General features: G+C 56.6%; 3 protein-coding genes across 3 annotated transcripts; all 3 read right to left on the bottom strand.

Annotated features, from left to right (window-relative positions):
- Positions 1-416: 416 nt before the first annotated feature.
- Positions 417-1,505, bottom strand: NCLIV_010600 (putative microneme protein MIC3; the record flags this gene model as incomplete). The annotated part of the gene is made up of 1 exon (XM_003880575.1): positions 417-1,505. One exon carries the CDS (start codon positions 1,503-1,505, stop codon positions 417-419), a length of 1,089 nt encoding a protein of 362 aa, XP_003880624.1.
- A 2,158-nt stretch (positions 1,506-3,663) lies between these two features.
- NCLIV_010590 (putative WD-40 repeat protein) lies at positions 3,664-9,622 on the bottom strand (the record flags this gene model as incomplete). Its single annotated transcript, XM_003880574.1, has 10 exons — positions 3,664-3,758; positions 4,544-4,630; positions 5,033-5,138; positions 5,525-5,668; positions 6,135-6,288; positions 6,744-7,057; positions 7,259-7,358; positions 7,662-7,759; positions 8,139-8,636; positions 9,512-9,622. The coding sequence occupies 10 exons, from the start codon at positions 9,620-9,622 to the stop codon at positions 3,664-3,666; spliced, it is 1,707 nt and encodes a 568-aa protein (XP_003880623.1).
- A 3,676-nt stretch (positions 9,623-13,298) lies between these two features.
- On the bottom strand, positions 13,299-18,801 carry NCLIV_010580 (conserved hypothetical protein; the record flags this gene model as incomplete). Its single annotated transcript, XM_003880573.1, has 7 exons — positions 13,299-14,987; positions 15,248-15,643; positions 15,962-16,192; positions 16,401-16,560; positions 17,104-17,384; positions 17,789-17,926; positions 18,415-18,801. The coding sequence occupies 7 exons, from the start codon at positions 18,799-18,801 to the stop codon at positions 13,299-13,301; spliced, it is 3,282 nt and encodes a 1,093-aa protein (XP_003880622.1).
- Positions 18,802-19,370: the final 569 nt, after the last annotated feature.

The following is a 19,370-nucleotide window of genomic DNA, read 5'->3' as shown; positions in this document are numbered from 1 at the left end:
TATATCTACATGTATCCTGCTTCGTCTGAACTCCTGTTGCTAAACATAGCTTTCCTCGCTCTCCTTTCTAGGTCGCTACGAAGACGTAGACAGCTCGCCACTTTGCTTCATTCAGGCCAGTTACAGACATACGCAGATTACGAGAAAAATGTCGCGTTCGCGAAATCAAAAAAAGCTGCTGTGCCTCGCGCACAGCAAATTACGAAGGAATTCACTCGTCAGCTGTACACGCAAGTTCAAGCCCCCTCCTAACTGGGAATTTCCTCGCAAGAAACCGTGCGCGCGTGGTATTTCGCGCGGTAGCCACTGGGGCACTCGAACACGATTTTCAGCTTGTCGCTCGAGTGCGAGTGTCCAGTGTCCATTCCTGTTACCAGGTTCCGTGCACCGGATTCCCCTGTCCCAAAATTCGAGGTTTATCGAGCCGTTCCGCATTTGCTACAGTCGCATTTCGCGTTACTAGCGGACAAACTGATGCCGAGCTCCTTCTCGCATCTTTCCGCTAACGAAGCTTCGGCCCCTTGCACGCATTTCTCTTCCGACTGGGAAGTCATAGAACGGGAGTATCCCGCAGGACAGTCGCAGGCGTACTTGTCCTTCCCTATTGCCCGGCACGAACCGGGTCCACATTTGTCCTTCCCGCCCATCTCCTCGCAAGTCGGGTAACACATCGGGTTCTTGCCTTCAGTGGTTCTCCATGAGTCTTGAGGGCATTCACATGTGTAGCGACTCGGTTGAGATGCATCATCGATGCATCTGCCGGGATTACAGTATTCGCTGTAGGCATTGCATCCCGTCTTCTTGCAGCTGTATCCGCCTTCTAAGGTCGGCTCCAGGACTTCGCCTTCACCGCACGCGCACGTGTATCGATTAGCATCTACGACAATGCAAGACCCGTTCGACCCGCATTTCTCGTTCCCTCGGCTTTGGCACGGGTCCGGCTTACAAGTCTTGCCATCGCCCATGAAGCCGTCTTTGCACCTGCAGCGCACACTGCCTCCAGCATTCAGATCTTCGACGCACTCCGCGTCTTTGTGGCACTGATGCTGCTGCTTCTCGCAGCTGCAGTCACCTCCGTAGCTTTTATCTGCGTGATAGATGAGGCCCGTGCTGCAAAACACCCAACTGCTGGAGCAAAATTCCCCGCAGCCGCCGGCGCCGCACATTGTTTTGCTGCAGCAAAGGCCGTTGGGACAACTTGCTCCAGTGATGTAACCATGGTTGGTGTGCAACTGTCGGTTCCGGCACGGCTGACCTTCACTCGAGATCGCGCAAATGAGCGTTCCATCGTCGGTTGCAAGCGTGTAGCTCACTTCAGACGAGATACCTGAAGCCAGAAAAGACGGCGACAGAGCGAGGCTTTCGGCAACACCTTCGACGTGCTGACTGTTCTCTAATTGTGCTAGATGACTCGATTTCTGAACAGTCAAAGCCTCCGCTGGGGACATCCACACGGCCCCACTCACTGTCAGCGCCTGCACGAGAGCGGACGCCCCGCCACGCATTTTCGCGACTGTGTTTAGAAGGGAAAATACAAAAGGCCAAACACACTGACACCGACCACAAACACGTGCACGGAACTGTAGCAGTGACGAACTGCGAAAACGTCTACCAGTTACGACAAACTTCTTTCAGGGTCAATCGAGTTAATAGACCTGGAACGCGTGTGCGCTACCTGAGTGACACAGTGGAGTGACGCCGTGCCGCTAACACGCTCTAGCTGACAGGCCGTGTGAAGAGACCATTGAAGGAAAAACAAAAGTATCAAAAAAGCAGAGCACGTTTGTGTGCGCGTGATGCTTGGCGTGCTCGAGACTACACGCGGCCGGCACGATCGAGGTTCGCGTCGCGTCGCGTCGCGTCGCGCCGCTTTCTCTCCGCTCCTGGCGAGCTATAACCCTTGGAAATGACTCGCTGTCCGTCGCGCGCGACGCCGGGTGTCGGTCCTAGCACACACTTTTCGGAGAAACCCCGTGACCGTGGACCAGGGACCGAAATGGCCGACGACTACTAGTTCCGGCGGTCGATGACGAACTGAAAAAACTGCACAGACAGCGACGCTCCAGCTAACCCCGTCGCGCTTGGCTGGGGTTGACACACACAACCTAGCTGACGACCGGGACGGCGGTTGCAAGAAAGTGATGCTCATTTTCCTGCGGAAAACGTCCTCTCGGCAACTTCCACCGGTACATCTTCCTCAGCAGCCGGCGTGTTCGCGGCCTCCTTCCCGTGGGAGGAGATTTAGAGCTCCCCTGCACAGCTGTTTCTCCGGCGTATCCGGGTTTTGCCGGTATAAAAAACGGATTTCAAGTGGGCAAGGACGCGGGGGATGCGCGAAACTCCCGGGACGAGGCCACACGAAAAGTGGATCGAAAGCGTCCGTCAGGTGTCCGCTGTGATTTTTCCTCGCGATGGAGCTGAATCAACTCTTTTTCACAAACAGGCTCCACAGCCGAGATAAGGGAAAGGCTGCAGACACACACTAAAACACCGATACATCAGGCAGTTGCACTCGAGAGCAAACGACTACTTTTTTTGCTAGCGAGATCAGGACCGTCCGAATCGCCATTTTCGGGGGGGTATTTAGAGCGCGAATACTCTTTTGAACTGATTCAAAGTATGCAGTGAGACAGAAATACACGGAACGTAAGCATGACTCGGTGTATAGAAACGACAAAAGGACGTAGCGCTCGCTAAATAGGCATGGTCCCATCGAGCAACGTATGTTGAGTGAGGCTCTCCTTTTGGAGGACAGGCCGAGGAGACGTTTCCATGCGACACTTCGCCGTGCTTTTCGCGTGGCCAGAAAACTCTGTTCAATACGACGGCGAAGATGGGCCGAAGCCATCAGTTCGCGACACACATCTCATATGTCACTTGCCCTTCCCGCGGCTCTCTGCTTCCTGCATTTTGTGCTGGCTGCGGTGCGAAGAACGAGGGAACTGTAGGATTTTTCGGGGCCTTTTACGATCCCCCTTCTCAAAGAGAAGTGTATGCGGACGTTTGCTTCCGTGTACTGGTGAGAACGTTGCCTTTAACGGATGCGCGAGGTAGGGGAGTCACGAATTTGGAATCGCAGATGTGGGAAAAAAGGAGGCACGGGAATTTTCGCACCTTCGCCGTGTGAAGGCTTCTGATGAAATGTTTCCGTTATGCCTCCCTCCAGTCTGTGCACCTCAAGTTACCTTCTCGCTATTGCGGCGACAATAGATTAGTTTCGTTCAGTACATACGAGGGACAGGAATATTCAGCTCTACACTGCTCCGTTGGTGGCATCAGATGGCGTTCCTACGGTGTGTTTGTCGAATGCCTATCCCATAAATTTGCGAGCGCGTGCACATATGCATGTACGTATATCCACAAATGGGAAAACACACGCATGCAACTCTAAAAAGCACATGCATCCCTATGCACCCACCAGGAAGAAGACCTCTGCGTGGACGCGGCGCGTACCTCTGCCGACTACTGTGACTGGGGGACGCCCTGCGCCGCCCGACCCCCCAAAACAGAAGATGCTAGAAAAGAGGTGAAAAGACTGGTGCATTGGGAGACGGTGCGAATTCGAAGAAAACCAGGGAAGTCGAACTGAAAGCGCATCGAAAATAGCATAGGAAACGGGTGGATCTGACGGAAAAGCTTAAAGCGAACGGGGGAGGCGCTACTTCACGCAGGTCCATCTCCTTTCAACTCCTTCTCCGCCAGTTCCATCTGCTGAGCACGATTACAGCTCCAGAGCTTGACTGTGCAGTCGAGGGATCCTGAGAAAATCGACCAAAGAACGAAAGAGCCCACATGCAAGAACAAGGTGCGAACAGAAACACGCGAATCAAACAACAGCCCTGTTGGATTTCAATATCCTGACCGTATTCGGATCGACAGGAAAGTCACTGTCGCAGACGCAGGAACCACACGCGCGCCGCAAATGCGGAATGGACACGTATTCACTACTAGCTATGAAAAGGCTTTTTACAGACCGAGCGTGGACGGAAATGTGTACGCCAATCCTCACACCACTGGATTCAACTTCCCATGCGGCAGCGAAATACACAGCGCTGCAAACCTCCCGCTCCTATGCGCCCTCCAGGCGACTTATGCCTCCCGCGTGAATGCAACGGGTTCGCCAGCGCATCTCACCAAGTTGGGCCGTTCTTGTGCCACGTATCAACGGTCTTACACGAACGCTGTCACGGTTAAAGCATATTCACATGCACCGAGAGACGTCCAGCGATGTACCGATTTTAAAGAGGCCGATTTTAGAGGCCGAGATGAATTTGGGAGCACACATCCCGACATAATTATATGGATATATGAGGGAACCTGCTGAGGTGTTTACAACATCCGCGAGAGAGGAATGTCGGCAGTCTCTACCACTGACACTTTCCTCTGTCGCAGTTGAACAAAAAGAAAAAGTGTGATCAACGTCAGGAACGTGGCGAGTTGGATTTACGCGGGAGCCTGCATGCACGCAAAGCTCGCGCATGCGGCACCCGTGTTTCCCACCTTTCTTCCGCTTTCCCTGCCACGTGCAGTGTCATCGCCTCACCGCTCGCGAGAAGTTGAGTCGTGGGATCCAAGCCCAGACAAGTGACGAATTGAGAATGGGCCGATGAGAGAACTCTTTCGCATGCACCTGCAAAACCACGGAGAGGACGCGCCACAGCCTCACTGCCTGTGGATTTGGAAATGGTTCAACGCGGAAATGCCAAGGCAGCGTGTCTCCGCTCTCGACAAAAAACCCAGCACAGCTCTCTCTCGCAATTAAGGCGTGCTGCGCTGCCGAGAGAAACGTTCTCCCCAGTCCCAACACCGGTCGCCCGCGTGTAGAGGTTTTGTACGTCGTTCACGGCGCTTCACGTCCTCTTGGAGACGTAGGGATGCCTTTCCTTCTCATTTCCACATCTTTCGAGAATCTGCAAGACGCTGCTGTGGCCCATTTGTTTCGTGGTGTCTCCAGATTTATGCGTTTCCACGTTACTTCTCACACCGCTCTGGCTTCTTTCTCGCGGTAAAACACTCGGTCTCCTGTCCTTACCGGACAAAATGTTCCAGCAGCGAATGGAGCGATCGTCGCTGCATGAGATAATGTGGGATCCGCCTGGATGAAGGACGATTCGCCGGACCCAGTTGTCGTGGCCCACCTAAAAAGAAAGTCGCCACAGCTCTCCACGCGGCGCTGTCAAACTCTCTCCCTTCAAATCTCCGCCCCTCTCCGCGCGAGGGACACACACATGCATATATATATATATATATATACATACATATACATACATACACATATACATACACATACATATACATATATATATATATATATATAGGGAGATGGAGAAACATCTCCGCATGCACACAAAAGAGACGACTTTGCTAAATGCATATTATCCGCACGATCATCAATACCTCTAGAGAGGAGCGCGGCACGTGGTCCCAGCCCGACCTTTGTGTACATCTTGTTTCACGGAAGCGCGCACACGAATCCCGAGCGGCGTTCAGAGTCGGAGTCTGTGCACAGCGTTTTTCCACTTACAAAGACTCGCATCGTCGAACCCTGCATCGCATCCCACATGCGCAAGGTGCGATCTCTGGACGCTGAGAAGAGAACGAGGCCGCAGAGCCTCAAGACGCTGCCGGTACCTGTCGCCTTCTCCGACTCTCGGAGACTGGCTTCATCCTGCACGTCACAGACAACAGCAAGGGAAAGGCACAAAGCTCTCGACGAATTTCGGTTTTTCTTCGGGGGAAGCGATCCAGCAGAAAAAGGGAAGAAGAACGCAACACGACCGGAGACAGGAGCCGCATACCCGCGCGCGACGCAGCAGGGAAGGCAGCATCCAAGACGTAAGGCAAGAGCTGGAGACCAGCACAACGACGAAAGCCAGGCAAGAGCTGCGCCAGTGAGAGGCGGACGCGCCTCGTCGCTCCCGAGCGCAGGTCACAGAAACAGTCAGCAGATCCGCGGAAGACAATGGCGACAGGTCCAGCTCTCCCCTTGTTCAGGGCCTGCGATCGCTACGCAGCGACGGCAGCGGCCTCGTGCATCTCGTTCGAAAAAGTGGATGAACACCGAGAGATAAAAGACTGTGCTTAGGAATGGTGGAACGCGAGCACGCAGCCTGGAGAGACAAAACGCGACTCACGAGAATGCTGCCGGGGAGCAGTGCAGGCGCTTGCTTGTGAGAATGGAGAAGGCGGAGCATCTTCTCCGAAGCAAAGACGACGCTCTCGACGACGTGCGAGTGTCCCGCCATCTCCCGAACCGGAAGCCCGAGGTCGTATCTCCACAGACACACTCTGAAAGGAAAACGAGCAAAACACGGGACAGTTTCCCACATGGCTTTTTGGCGCATCCGACACTGATCTCGAGTCCGTCGCACACCGCCTGCCTGCCTTGGTCGCCATGAGGTCGCCTGTTGAACACGAAGAACGATGTGTGTGGCACAAAAAACAGCCGCGTGGCTCTCGAGAATCGTCTTCTCCGCAATTTGATCCTTTGCTTTCTTCCGAGCACGTTTCTCCTCCCGCATCTTGCACTCTCTGCGCCTTTTTTTCGGCCAGCGTGGCGCTCCGCCCTCAACCCAGGCAGAGAGCGACGGCACACTCTCACTCCTTTTTTAACTTGTGCGTTTTCCGAAACGGCCTTTGGGATCAAGGGCGCCGCCTTCGAGTCCCCGGGCACAGCTTGTCTTTTATCGGTGTGCTCTAAATCTAAATTCATCTTATAACTTCGGCCCCGCCCCCCTGCGTACTTTTGGTCGTTTCCGCAACTCGCAAAGACTTTGGCGGCTTTCAGGGCATCTTCGGGGACAGCGACATCTCGGATCCAAGCCTCCTTGTTACCTCCGGCGCCCAGGAGAGACTCCTCGGGCGCGGGCGCAAAAGTTCGGAGACAGAGGCCGGAGGCGAGCGACCAGAGCTTGACTGCGCCGTCGCGCGAACAGGAAAAGACAAAGAGAGAAGCCGCAGGCGAAGAGGCGGCGTCGCTCCCCGGCAGCCCGCCGTAGCTGGGCACGACCGGCTCGGCTCCCAGGCGAGAGCTAGCCAGGGAGCAGAACTGGAGAGCCTGAGACGCACGCACAATAGGGCAGGAGAGAAGCGAGAGACTCGGGCGAAAAAATCTGGGAAGCGCGAAAAACGACGCCTGGAGAGAACAGAGGCGTCCCAGGAGACAGCCGGCAGCAAGGGGAGACCAGGGAGAAGGGAGCGCGCGCGGCAGCGAAGGACGCGACAAAAAATCGGGCAGTCTCGCTGTTCAGAAACTTACAGAAACGATGTCGTTGTGCCCCTGGAGGGTTCGGTACGGTTCGTAGTTCTGCTGGACATCGAAGATTCGCACCGTCATATCTGACGAGGCGCTTCCGAACCTGAGTGAAACGCCGAGGAAGGTTGACGGCTGAACATGAGGAAATCGGCAAACTCCCAAAAAGCAGACAGCGAGGGGAAGCAAGCGAAGGAACGAGGCGCGACAGCAGTGAAGGAGGGGGCGACCAGACGACACGAGATGCCGAGGCGGAGCTCGGACAGAGGAAAGGATTTGTACTTTCAATCCAGGTGAAGGCGAAAGGAAACGCGACGAACAAGGGAGAGGAGGGCGCGGGCAGACAAAAAGCAAGAGGCGAGGGAACTTGCAGAGCTTCCTTTGTAAACGAGAAAATGCACAGGCGTACCAGCGGCCGGATTGGTCATAGGCGACGGCATTAACGGATGCGCTGTGGGCCTTGAATTGTCTCTCGAACTTGCCTTCCCTCTGCATGATGTGGAAGACCTAGAGAGCGAAAAACGCGCAAAGGCGGGAAAACGTTTCACTGATAAAGTCTGTCAAAAACCTCGAGGGCCGGATCTGGATCTCCGCGGAAACCTACAGTTCCACAACTCTTCGCTCACGACTTTTCGCCTTTCCGGTGCCGCTCTCTTCTGCCGATCTCTCAAAAGCCAAGCGAGTCTGGACCTTGTCTCTGCTCGGCTCCTCTCATGTCACATCCCCTCCGGCGTTTTCCTCGGCACAGAAAGCTTCTCCTGTCTCCCGGCCTCGTCTTTTTTTCCGCTCTTTCTTCGTGTTCGTGTTGGGTTCGCCGCCTCGCGTCACTCTCGCTCGTTGGCCCGTGTCGCGGCCTCGCTTTCTCTTTCTTCTCCTCTGTTCTCACCCTGACGATGCCATCGTCGGCGGCGGTGACCAGCTGCGCAAGCAGCGGGTGTACTGCGAGCGCGTTTACCGGGCATCGTTGCCCAGCGAGCACGTAGACGGCGGGGCCGGCTGGAAGGCCCACACTGGCTGGCCCCCGATCTTCTCCCTCGCCTTTCTTCGCGTCTTCCGCTGTCTCGGCTCCCTTTTCAACTGCTCCGTTCGCTCCAGCTCCAGGGGGCGGTGAAGGCGCGGTCTTCGTCTCTGTGTCCTCTGGAGAACGCCCCGCAGCCGCAGCCATCAGCAATGCGATCTGGTCTTGCTGGCGAGTCAGCTGATTCTGCAAACTGGTCACCGTCGCCTGCAGGCGAGCGGTGGCCGCCCAGCGCCGCGGGAGGAGGTCTGCGTCCATGTCGAGGGAGGCAGAGAGTTTCCCGCCTGCTGCTCGGACGCGCGAAGCGCCCTCCCCCCCCACGCTCGTTCGCCGCGTGGCGTTCGTCGACGCGCTTGCGGCAACTCCCTAAAAAGGGGGGACACAGCAAAAACAGAAAAAAAACAAAGGGAAACGAGTCAGAAGCTCGCACGGTCAGGACACCGTCCTACTGGCGGGGGCTGATCTGAAGCCAGGGTTGTTTGTACGCTTTGCTGGGGACGGGAGGGCAAAAGGGGAGGGAAAGATGGCGAAGCGGCACCAGAGCAAACAGGAGCAAGGCGTTGTCAGGGCACGCAGCAGCAGGGAGGGAAGGGTGGGAGAAAAGGAACGGAAGAGGAAACGCACGGGTGGAATCTCGAGGGCAAACAGAAAGGGTGAGCACGGAGGCGAAGCCACATGGACAAAGAGAAGAGAGGAGAGGAGGAAGCGATGGTCGGCACTTGAAAAAGGGACAGAGCAGGGAGTGTGCCCGACGGAGAAACACCGCGACGAGGCAAAGCGAGAAAGGAAACAAAAATAGGCCCAGAGCTCGGCGGTGCGCGTTTTTTGGAGGCCGCCAGAGACGATTTGCACTGTGCGACTCAGAAGAACGGCAGTGTACCGACACCAAGGGGGAGGAACGGCAGTTCGCTGCACGTTTTCGGCCCTCTTGCACGACAGATAAGGAGTAGCAATCTGCCTTTACAGCGGACGAACCGCGATCCGTTTTTCTCCCCTCGTTTGTGTGTTGGAGAGAGTCTGTTTCTGTGCCCGCCTTTTCGCAAGAACGCCCCCCTTGTACGTTGCAGGCTTCGCGCTGGCGGATTCAACGAGAGTACGTGAAACAGACGTGAAACCGGTCGAGAGCGCGGAGACGCAGCTTTTCCCCCGTCCCTCCTTTCAGTTTCCGCCCGGGGTTCCACCTTATCTCTAGCTGGATTACACCGGAAAGGCTCCACTCTGTCGCGTGCGTTGAAACCTACGTGGAGTTTCGCCTCATCCTGGAACACCTTGGCAGTCTCCGGGAACCGCTTCTGGAGGTAGAGAAGCACTGCCTGGTGAAGCTGTTCCTCCTGCCGCTCTCGGAGAGACATGAGCGTCAGAAAGGGAGGCAAAGTCTCTGACGGCGTCAGGGTCTATATCCCGCAGGCTGAAAAAAACGCATACAGGCGACAGTTGGAGAAAAGACAAGTCTCTGGAGCGCGCGGTTTGGCGGGGAGGTAAACGAGAGGAGACACATAGAGAGAGGCACGAAGGAGCCGATCCCTGCGTGCGCCGTGCATCCTCTCCGATCACCGAAAGGACCGCCCCCGTTTCGGTATCTTCCACACACCAGAAAACGACGAAGCGGAAGATCGCAACGCGCAGAGCCTTTTGTTTTCCCCGCGCGCCTCGAATTTGCCCTTGCGAAGAAAAGGCAGCCCGCTGTGGCGGGCTGCCTTTCACCTCGGAATCGGCACGCCCCAGTCCACCGGTCGAGAACGACGAGAACGTTTCCGTCGTGGGTGTTTCTGTGGATCGGGATGTCGTCGCACACGTCTCCCTGCTCTCCCCACTCAGGCGTTTCTTTCGCATATCCTGGTAGGTTGTTTTTCCCGCGGACAACAGTCACCGGCCAGCCACGCGCGGACGCGCCGCTGTGGAAGGGAGAGATTCGCTGCGCAGCCGACACTCTCGACTGAGTCGCCACAAAGAGAAGAGAGGCAAGTCCACGGGTGTGAAGGAACGGAATTGTCTGAGCCGACGATACTCCTGGAACGGCAAAAGGGCAGGGCGGAAGAAGCCCCGGAGAAATCGGTTGACGCGTTGCAAGCGCCTTGGTCGCAACACTGAGAAAGAGAGGCGTTGACACGAGCTGGAACACGGAGCAGCAGCGACAGCTCTCGGCAGAAGTCCGTGTGAAAAGCACGGCTTTTCGCGGGGGAACCGTAGGCATTCACGATTCGGGTGCGGCGCAAACGTCCAGGCACGTTCTCACCGTCCGAAAGTGTCCTTTCCTCTGAAGGGAAGCTTACCTCTTCTGATGGCCTGCGAGTGAAAATGGTGAGTGAACTCAGGCGTCATGAATCTCGAAACTCTTGACGGGCGTATGGCGAGAGAGCACGGAGAGGCCTGTGAGAGACGTCCTTTAGCGCGGGAACAAAGTTAGAGGTAACAAAGTCGCATTTTTGGAAAACAAGAGTGGAACTTGCGGGAAAAGGTGTCTTTAGAGCGGAAAAACCAAACTTCCAGTCCAAAACCTGCAGGGAGTTGTCGCTTGTTTCTCGGCACATTCAGAGCAAACGGACGCGGAAGCGACATCTAGGTACGAAAAGCGCCCATCCGCGTTTGCCGGGTTCCCCCTTTTCTACACCGCGCGCAAAGACCAGTCTCAACTGCATCAGAACTCCTCGTTTCACTTGAATTCTGAGAGAGCAGTCGAGACAGCACGCTGAACTTCAGGAAACAGCCTACAGCTTTACAAAGCGGTCCTTGTAAAATCGCGGGAAACCGTCCACATGCAGATACGTCGGGCTAGCGAGATTCATGCGCGGCACTGAGCGGTGGGAATCGTCGCGAGAGGATCGTCATTCAGTCGCCACACAAGGGTGTCTGTTGACGTGTTATTCTTTTTCCAGTGCCTTGCCGACAGGAAAATATATTTTACGCACTCTGAAGGCGAAAGAGAAGCACTCTCGAAGCGAGATCTCCCCTGCTGTGCGAACCGACTGGTCTATCACTGAGTGGTAGGAACGAGAAAACGCACGACCTGCCAATAGGAAACGAGCTCTCTCAGGAGGCGACACGCGTATACTCAGAGAAAGTTTGGCTTCACGCGCTGGCTTCAATTAGACGCGCGATGCATTGCTTCGAGCAATTCCCCAAGCAGTTCCACAGCCTCTGGAGGGTGATATGTGTACGAGGTGAGGTGTCAGTCGTGTGTATCTGGAGGCTGCGGGTTTTCCGTTCTGACCACTGAGGACTTCCCGCGTCTTTGAAGCGGTGCGGGAATCCTTTCACTTTGTGCCGCATGGGACTGCACGGAAGCATCGCAGCATAATAGGAGAGAGTCGCTGAGAGACACCACTGTTTCCAGATGGTACTGGTAATGACATGGAAGCAATATATATATATATATATATATATATATCAGTAAGCATAGAACACTGCGGAATCCCTAGAACATACATGCATATACGTCTACGCAGCAAGACACGTAGGTGCCCATGCTTTTGTGGATGTCGCCCAGGTGACGAATGCCGCGATTTCAGAATCACAGATTCCTGTGTTTGCGTCCCTCGCGTCCAGAGAGGCATAGAGCACCCGGAGAGCGGAGGGAATGGGAATCGCGATGCAAAGCGGACGAGTGCCGAATAGACACACACAGCGGTTGGGGATACAGCAGTCGATGCACAGACTGCTTGGCGGCAATCTTGGTCGTGCAAAAGGGACGCAAAGGCGGTCCTCGTTTCTCGTGTTTCGCAGCCGACGGAGAGAGCTTCGCCATTTTCCACGTACAAGAGTAAATAGTCATAGGAACCTTGCAGGTATTGATGCCCCGCTGAAAGGCGCCTTGTCTCCTCTACTCCGGGGCACTGCACGCAACCGGTTCTCTCAGGGGGTATACGCGGTGCGTGGCGTCTTTTTCACAGGCCTCTGGAAGCGCATCTCCTTTACCGAGTCACTCCGGATTTTTCTCCTGTTCAAAACCGAAGGTTTTCTCATTCGTTGGAACATCCGCCAGGACGTTCCTATGCTCGGATTACGCACCGATGCACATGCTGTGGGATCTTTTACCGCGGTACTTGAGCAGACGACGGTGCAAAACCGCCCATCAAGGATTGCCGTCTTGAGAAAAGACCGGTGTGTGCTGACCACAGTTTCAGCACATCACCCAGAGCTGTGTCTGATGAAGAAAAGGACACAGAAAGAGTCTTCAACCTTTGTGTAGCCGTCGCCGGCGACAGTTGGACTCATCAACGCGGGGATCCGTCCGGCAGCGGTGAATGACGTTGTATGTGGCCTTTCCTGCCTCTCCTTGGAGCCGCGTGGGTCGTGGATCTCGCAGTGATTCCTGTGTGACTGTCCGCGAATGTGCCATTCCTATGAAAATGGAAGAATGCGTGCCCGTAGCCTACATGTCCCCACGGGTGGGAGGCGTCGAACATGTCTTACTCCCACAGCTCCGGTGTTGTCGAACCCATAGACGTGACACGGAACCGCGACGCCACAGGCTGTTGGAACTCGAGCTCAGAAAAACGGCAAAACACGGATGTGCAGAGGAATCCCCAGAGTCTGCAAGTTCTCCCGCGTACGCAAACCTACGCATGCCTAGGTTTGGAGGGGAGACCAGCCCAGATCGATATGTGCCGTTTCATCTAGGAAAGAGTCTGCTAACGCGCCTGCCAGGTTACATGCATGTGCAGCAAAGGCCGCGCGTGAGATTTGCTCTTGACTGTGAAGCCCACGGAGTTAAACCTGTAGGCGTTCAGGACGGAGGTGATCCTCGTGTAAACTTCCCAGACATGGGGTCGATGTCTCACTCTCGGTTTGTGCTCTACGTTTGCTGAATTGTATCTCGTGTTCCTGTGAACTGCAAGTTTTTTTGGGCGATACCACCTTTTTCGACGGAAACACGTGCTTATCGACCGGCCCTGGATCCGGTCGATTTGCAAACGTCGAACGGTCGATGTGTTTGACTGCAAACAACTTCGCGTCTTGACAAGTACAACATCGTTCCCGCATGTTCAGGTGCACGTTGCGCATGGTCCATGGTTCCGGTTCCTAACACTACAGTGTCGGTTTTCTCGCTCGTTTCACTTCCTGTCCCAGTTTCAAATCTCTGGTCTCGTCTCGGCCTTTCCCGTCTCTCCGCCGCCGTTTCTCCCGCCGCTCCTTGCTTTCGCCCTCGTCCTTCTTCCGGCCCTTCTCCTCCTCCCGCGTCTGCGCCTCGGAGTTCTCCCCTTCCGCGCCGTCCGCCGCGACCCGTTCCGCTTCCTGCACGCGCGTGGCTTCTGCGCTCTGGACGAAGTCTTCGCCTGCTGGCGTGATTTCTTCTTCCCCACCCGCCACGCTCCTCACGTCAGCGCACCTCATTCCCGCGTTGTCGGCGTTTCGCCAAAGATCCCCGACGTCTTTCCCGCGCTGCGGCGCTTCTTCTTTCGGCGCATGCAACAGATACGGCCGCAGAGACTGGAACGCGCGCGTCCGAAGAATCTCTTCCACCCAGCCGAGGCGAACGACTGGGATTCCAGGGAACCCCGGCACCGTCACCAGTTTCTCTTTCACGTAGAAAGAAATAACCGAAGCGAGGGGACAAAAATGTGCGCGAGGCACGGCAGGTTGCCCGACGGCTTCTGTCTCCCTCAGCGAACCACGCCGTCTGCTCTTTCGAGAGAGAGGCGACGCAGAAATGCGCTTCCCGCGCTCGTCTGCGCCTCGCTGGCCTGCCTCCTGCGACGCATCGATCGAAGCCTTCAGCCGACAGCCAGAGAGGGGCGAGGCCGAGGAAGACAGAGACGACACCCCCCCCGGGATGCGGCCTCGCCGCAGGCTCGCCACGCGCGACCTTTGAGGTGGAGTGCGACTCGAGCAGCTGCCTGGGGCGCAAGCAGCAGAGCGCGGCGAAGCACAGGAAGCCTCCGCCCTGTCCCTGTGCACAGGCGAAGAGAGCCCCGGCCGCGTCGAGCGGGGACGCGAGGGCGTCGAGGCACTAACCCGGGATCTGATGCCGGCTGACGCGAGTTTCGGCGACGCCTTCTTCGCTGGGGGGGTTGCGGAACTGCCTGAAAACGGAGACGCCTCTCGCGCGTCCAGGGCACTTCCACAAACAGGTGACCGGCTGCGCAAGTTCCGCGCATTCGCGTCGTCTGTGCAGACCGTCTCGCGTGCCGCCTCGCCTTTCGTCTTTCGCCCCGTCCCTCGGCAAGGCGTGTCTTCCAGCAGAAGCGACGACACGGGGACCGTCACTCGCGTCTTTGGAGAGGCCTTGCCACTCCTCGGGATCGAGCTTCCCATCTCGGCTGCGGCGTTCTCAGGGTCTCCTGGCCGCCTGGGATCCGATGCCGAAGCTTCGATTCTCTGTCTCCTGAAAGACGAACATCGGCCTGCGAGCTTCGGCGTTCTCTCATCCTCCAAGGACGCCGCTTCTCCGGTTTCTCCAATGTTTCCTTTGCGCGGGTACCCTTCCGGCCTCTCAGCGCCTCGCGCGTCTTTCTGCGGATCGACGAGGACCGCAGCGAAGACGACGAGGCGCGCGAGAAAGGCCGGAATGCGAGAGAGCGGCAGCTGGTGCTTCCGCTGCAGAAAGTCGAGGAGGCTCTTTTGCACAATTCCAGGGTTTTCCAGGGGATTGTCGGGGAGCGACACCAGAGACAGTCCCCTCGTCCTCCTCAAAAAGGCCACCTCCCTGCTGTCGAGAGAAATCGACGAGGACACAAACAGCAACCAGCCCCAAAGAGGAAGGTGTGCGTAGGGCGCCTGCAAACCAGACAAAAGGGGACATTCTCCCCGTGAAACCTGCTGATCTTCTCATCTCGACGTCTCCCGTTCGGAAGCCTTCTGGTGCCTTCTCCTCTCTCATTCTTCCCCTCTCCTCGGCAGATGGCGACTCTCTCGTTGGAGCGTTCTCGCACAGAGGCTAACGCATCGGCCAGAGAACTTGCAGAGTCTACCAACAGCTAGACAAAAAGAGACGAGTCTCCGCTTTAGAAAGCAAGCACCAACAGTCGATATCTTACCTCGTCTCGCAGCTGAAGACTGGGAAACAGTTTCAGGCTCGAGGACGCCTCGTTCGGTTTCCCCTCTGAAACGCCGGACGCCGCGGAGCCGTCGCTCCTCTCCCTCCTCTCGTCGAAGTCTCGCGTCTCGCCACTTCCCTGCTCTCGCAGCCGCAAAGCGAGTTCCTTCTCCCCCTCGCTTCTGCGGCGACTCTCCGTCTTGACTCCTCTCTTGGCGTCTTCCCGCGACTTCTCACTCTGGTCTTCTCCGCGCCTTCTGCCACTCTTGGGGCTGCCTGCGTCCGCGCGATTGTTCGTGTCTCTGTTCTCCAGATCCTCGTTCTCGCCTGTCTCTCGCTCCGCCGCGTTCAGCCAGGGAAGATGGTAGACCTCGGCTGCTGGAGGGCGAAGCGAACCCTGGGAGCAGGTGGACAGGTGAAAGAGAGAGATGAAAAGGAGACACGCGACGGAGAGGGGAAAGAACACCTCAGAAAACGCGTTGGGAGGACGAAGAGAAGGACACAGAGAAGCACGGGCCAATGAAAAGTGTTGAAGCGGCCGCAGAGACACAGAGCAAGACGCGAGCACAGAGAGAGAGGCCGGCCTCCCCGCCTCGCTTCTCTAGGGCGCCTCGACACTCTGGTAAGCACCTGGAAGACCCGCGAGGAGCGACGCAAGCACGCGCGTGGACGATCCACGAGTCTCGAAAAGACGCGAAGCTGCGCGAGTTCGTACCGCGTGATAGCACTCGTAGACCCAGCCTGGCGATACCAGGCGGAGGTCCACGCCCACGCCTCGAGACGCCTCGAAGTCGGTTTTGGTATTCCAGAGGCGCTCTTCCACTGCGCCGAGATAGCGGGCGTCGTCCCCGAGAGACGCGAGTGCCGAGGAAGCGAGAGCGAGGAGTTTCGGGGACGTGACAACTGCAAAGATAGACAGACGGCGAAGAGGCCGCGCCGCTGCAGTCTGACAGGCACGAGGAACACCGGACAAGAGACGAGGTCAGAGAGAGAAGAACCGGGAACCATTCGGAAACGTTCACCCTGGGGCGAGTGCGAGCGGTAGGATGGTGCGTCAGAGGGGAGAGCCGCTAGGTTCCATTTGAAAAAGATGCGACACACCGTGCTGGCGGAAACCGCGTTCGCTTGGGGGGTTCTCAGGTTGCTGGACGCACCTGCTTCATCCCTGCGGGGGCCGAAGGCGCCGGGTAGAGTCTGTGAAGAACTGAGATGAGCGTGTCCAGGGACGAGAAGAGATTTTCGCCGCGAATCAAAGAGCACCGCTCTCTGGACGCGAACGCAGACCGCAGCGCAAGCTGCAAGTCTTCCTCTTGCCTGAGAAGAGGAAGGAACAAAAAGTCGAGTGACAGGACTTTGGCACGATTGAGCGCGAGAGGGGGTTAGACACGACTCGGGCGCTCCATGGCCAGGCGAGCTGAGATGCGCTGGCGGTGGCGTCCATTCGCACCAGCGACAGAGCGTGAAGCCCCAGGTGCGCATCTGCCCGAGCGACACGCGTTTTCAGGGGGGATGAGAAACCGAATGGACGGGCTACCGAAGTGCTTACCAAAAAGTAGCTATCGACCTGGACCCCACGCGTGCGGGATCGTCTCTGTTTCGGAGGTGGATTCCGTTTGCATGCGAAAGCACCCCAGAAGAACTGAGCGACTACGGTTCGAAGAGGCGCCGAGGGAAGCACAGAGAGAGAAAGGAGAGTAAAAGCGACACCAGAGACAGAGGCGGAAAGACAACGCCGCGCCGCGTGAGGGAAGCGTTGCGGGCCATACACACACGAGAGAGGCCGCGCGAAGGACAAGAAGCCTAGAGGGGACAGCGCGACAGGCTTAGAGCAGTTGCGAAGGGGGCCACTCGACGTACTTTGTGAGTTGGGCGTCACCGAGGAAGACAACGAAATCTTCGCGGCCCTTGCCGGAGTCGCACCGCGATCGCGCCCCGCGCCCCGCCCGGTATTCGATGCCGCTCCCCGTGAGGATCTTCAGTTCCTGGATCCACGACGGTCGAAAGACCGGGAAGAGGTCCGACTGAACCGGCAGGCTTCGGGCGAGCGCAGCGAAATGCAAAAAGTGCTGAGAGACAAAGTGTTGCGGAGGCAAACAGTCGAGCAGAGCCGCGAGAACCGACGAGGCGGAAGAGGAGATCTGAACAGACAGCACACCCGCGGGCACCCGCAGCTCTGTTTCCCGAAAGAGGACAGGAGACAGCCCCCGAAAAACGATGAGCAGAGAGAGAAGCAGAGACAGATCGCTCAAGATCGACACTTCCTCAGCTGCCTGTGTGAGACGGCTGCCTCGGAAAGGCCTCAGGAAAAGTCAGAATCTGGATCCAGGAAACAAAAAGGCTTTCCAAATCCAAACCCGGAGCCCAACTCGTGGGAGACAGTCGCCAGTCGCCAAACACTGCGAAGCGGCGCTTGTAGTGATTGCAGAGAGATAGGGCACTGCGTTCGAGAGATCTAGACAGGGAACGATACACCCCACTCCCTCCCACATGGAAGGCGCAGCTTCGCACAGACCGCCCTTCTGCCCTCGAACCGGAAACGCACCTGGTCATCCGCAGCGCTGTGGAATCTATAAGGGTACAAGTGGCTGAAGACACGAAGGCCTCGGAGAAAAGACGTGGAAATCTTTGCGTCTCGCAGAGCGTACAGGGCTTGGCGCGGTGCTACGAGGGGACACAGAGTCTGCAGAGAGGAGAGGAGACAGCGGGAGAGGAAGAAAGCGTCGACTTCACACTCACTCACACACTCACCGAAGGATGAGATGTCCCCTGCGCGGAGCACCCCAGAACTGCTCCGGGGCGGCCTTTTCCCTTTTCATCCAAAACAGACACGCACAGCTACCCCCCGTTGTCTCCCAGTGCGTCTCGCTTGAATGCGAGAAACACATAAATAGCTCCTCCGTGTAAGGTGCGGTCGACGCTGATCGGGAGACAAAGCTTTTGACAAGCTTCTCTCGAAACACAACGGTGGCAACACTTACCCCAGCAACAACCCAATCCACAGTCGTTTATATATATACATATATATATACATATATATATATATATATACGCGTCTACATACACTTACATCGCTTTGTCTCTCCTTTTGGTTCTTTGAATGTATCTATATGTTTCTGTTTGGCTGTGGAATTTGCGCGTGGTTATTTCGCTTCCGCGGGGGTATCTTACTGTGAGAATTTCGCCCTCGGCAGGAGTGAGGGAGTGTCCCACGCAGCAGACTCCGGACAGTTCCTCGCGGACTGAGTTCAAGAAGGCCGCGTCGAGGAGCGCAAGGGCGGGGTAATGATCTCGAGCCTCTTCCGAGGCCGGCAGCGCGAGAAGCGGCGGTTGAGGATCTGGAGCAGGGCGAGAGGCAGAGACAGCAGACACAACGGAGAAGTGCGGAAAGGGACACAGAATCGCGAACAAACCGTGGCGACAGGCCGCGAACAAAACAGGGAGAAAGGCCGCGACGTGTAGACAAACGGAACCGACGAAACAGCCAAGGAGGAAGGATTGAGAGGAAGTCGAAGACGAAGGAGAGAACGAGAGGGAGGGAGAGAAAACAAACGACATCCAGAGAAGAAGAGGGACGGGAAGTCCGCGCAAGAGAGAACGGGGGAGCATAGGAAACGAACAACAGAGACAGGTGGAAGCAGACGACGACGCGGAAGCAGAAACCACTGTTGCGAAATGGAGTCCTCGAGAGGCACACGCATAGTCGTTTCCCTTTGGGGTAAGCAACAGCGGATTGCCCCAGAGCTAAGCATGCACACCCTCTGAGAAGGACGAAAAGTCTTCCTTTAACAAGAGACAAAGGATCCGACATTCTTCTCGCGAACAGGCTTCTTAGGGGTTTCGGCTGTCTCTCTCTGTCGGTACCCTCGGCGTGAATCGACCGGGCATGGCGAAGACACATCCCCAGACCGAGGCACGTTCGACACGCAATCGCGAAGAAAGGAACGAGGTCTGTTCTGTGTGCGACACTCTAGAACCCGCTGTGGAGAAGGCTGCATGCGCACCACTTCCTTCTCACGTTATCTCTCCATCTCTGCTGTTTCTTTCTCCGTCTCTCTCGCTCGCATGCACTCTTATTTCCTCACCACTATCTTCTGCCTGCCCAGCCCCCCCCCCCCCCCCAAAAA

Source organism: Neospora caninum, chromosome IV, assembly GCF_000208865.1.
Source record: "Neospora caninum Liverpool complete genome, chromosome IV".
NCBI classification, from domain to species: domain Eukaryota; phylum Apicomplexa; class Conoidasida; order Eucoccidiorida; family Sarcocystidae; genus Neospora; species Neospora caninum.
The sequence above is the reverse complement of the archived record's forward strand: the minus strand, read 5'-3'. Positions and strand labels throughout refer to the sequence as shown.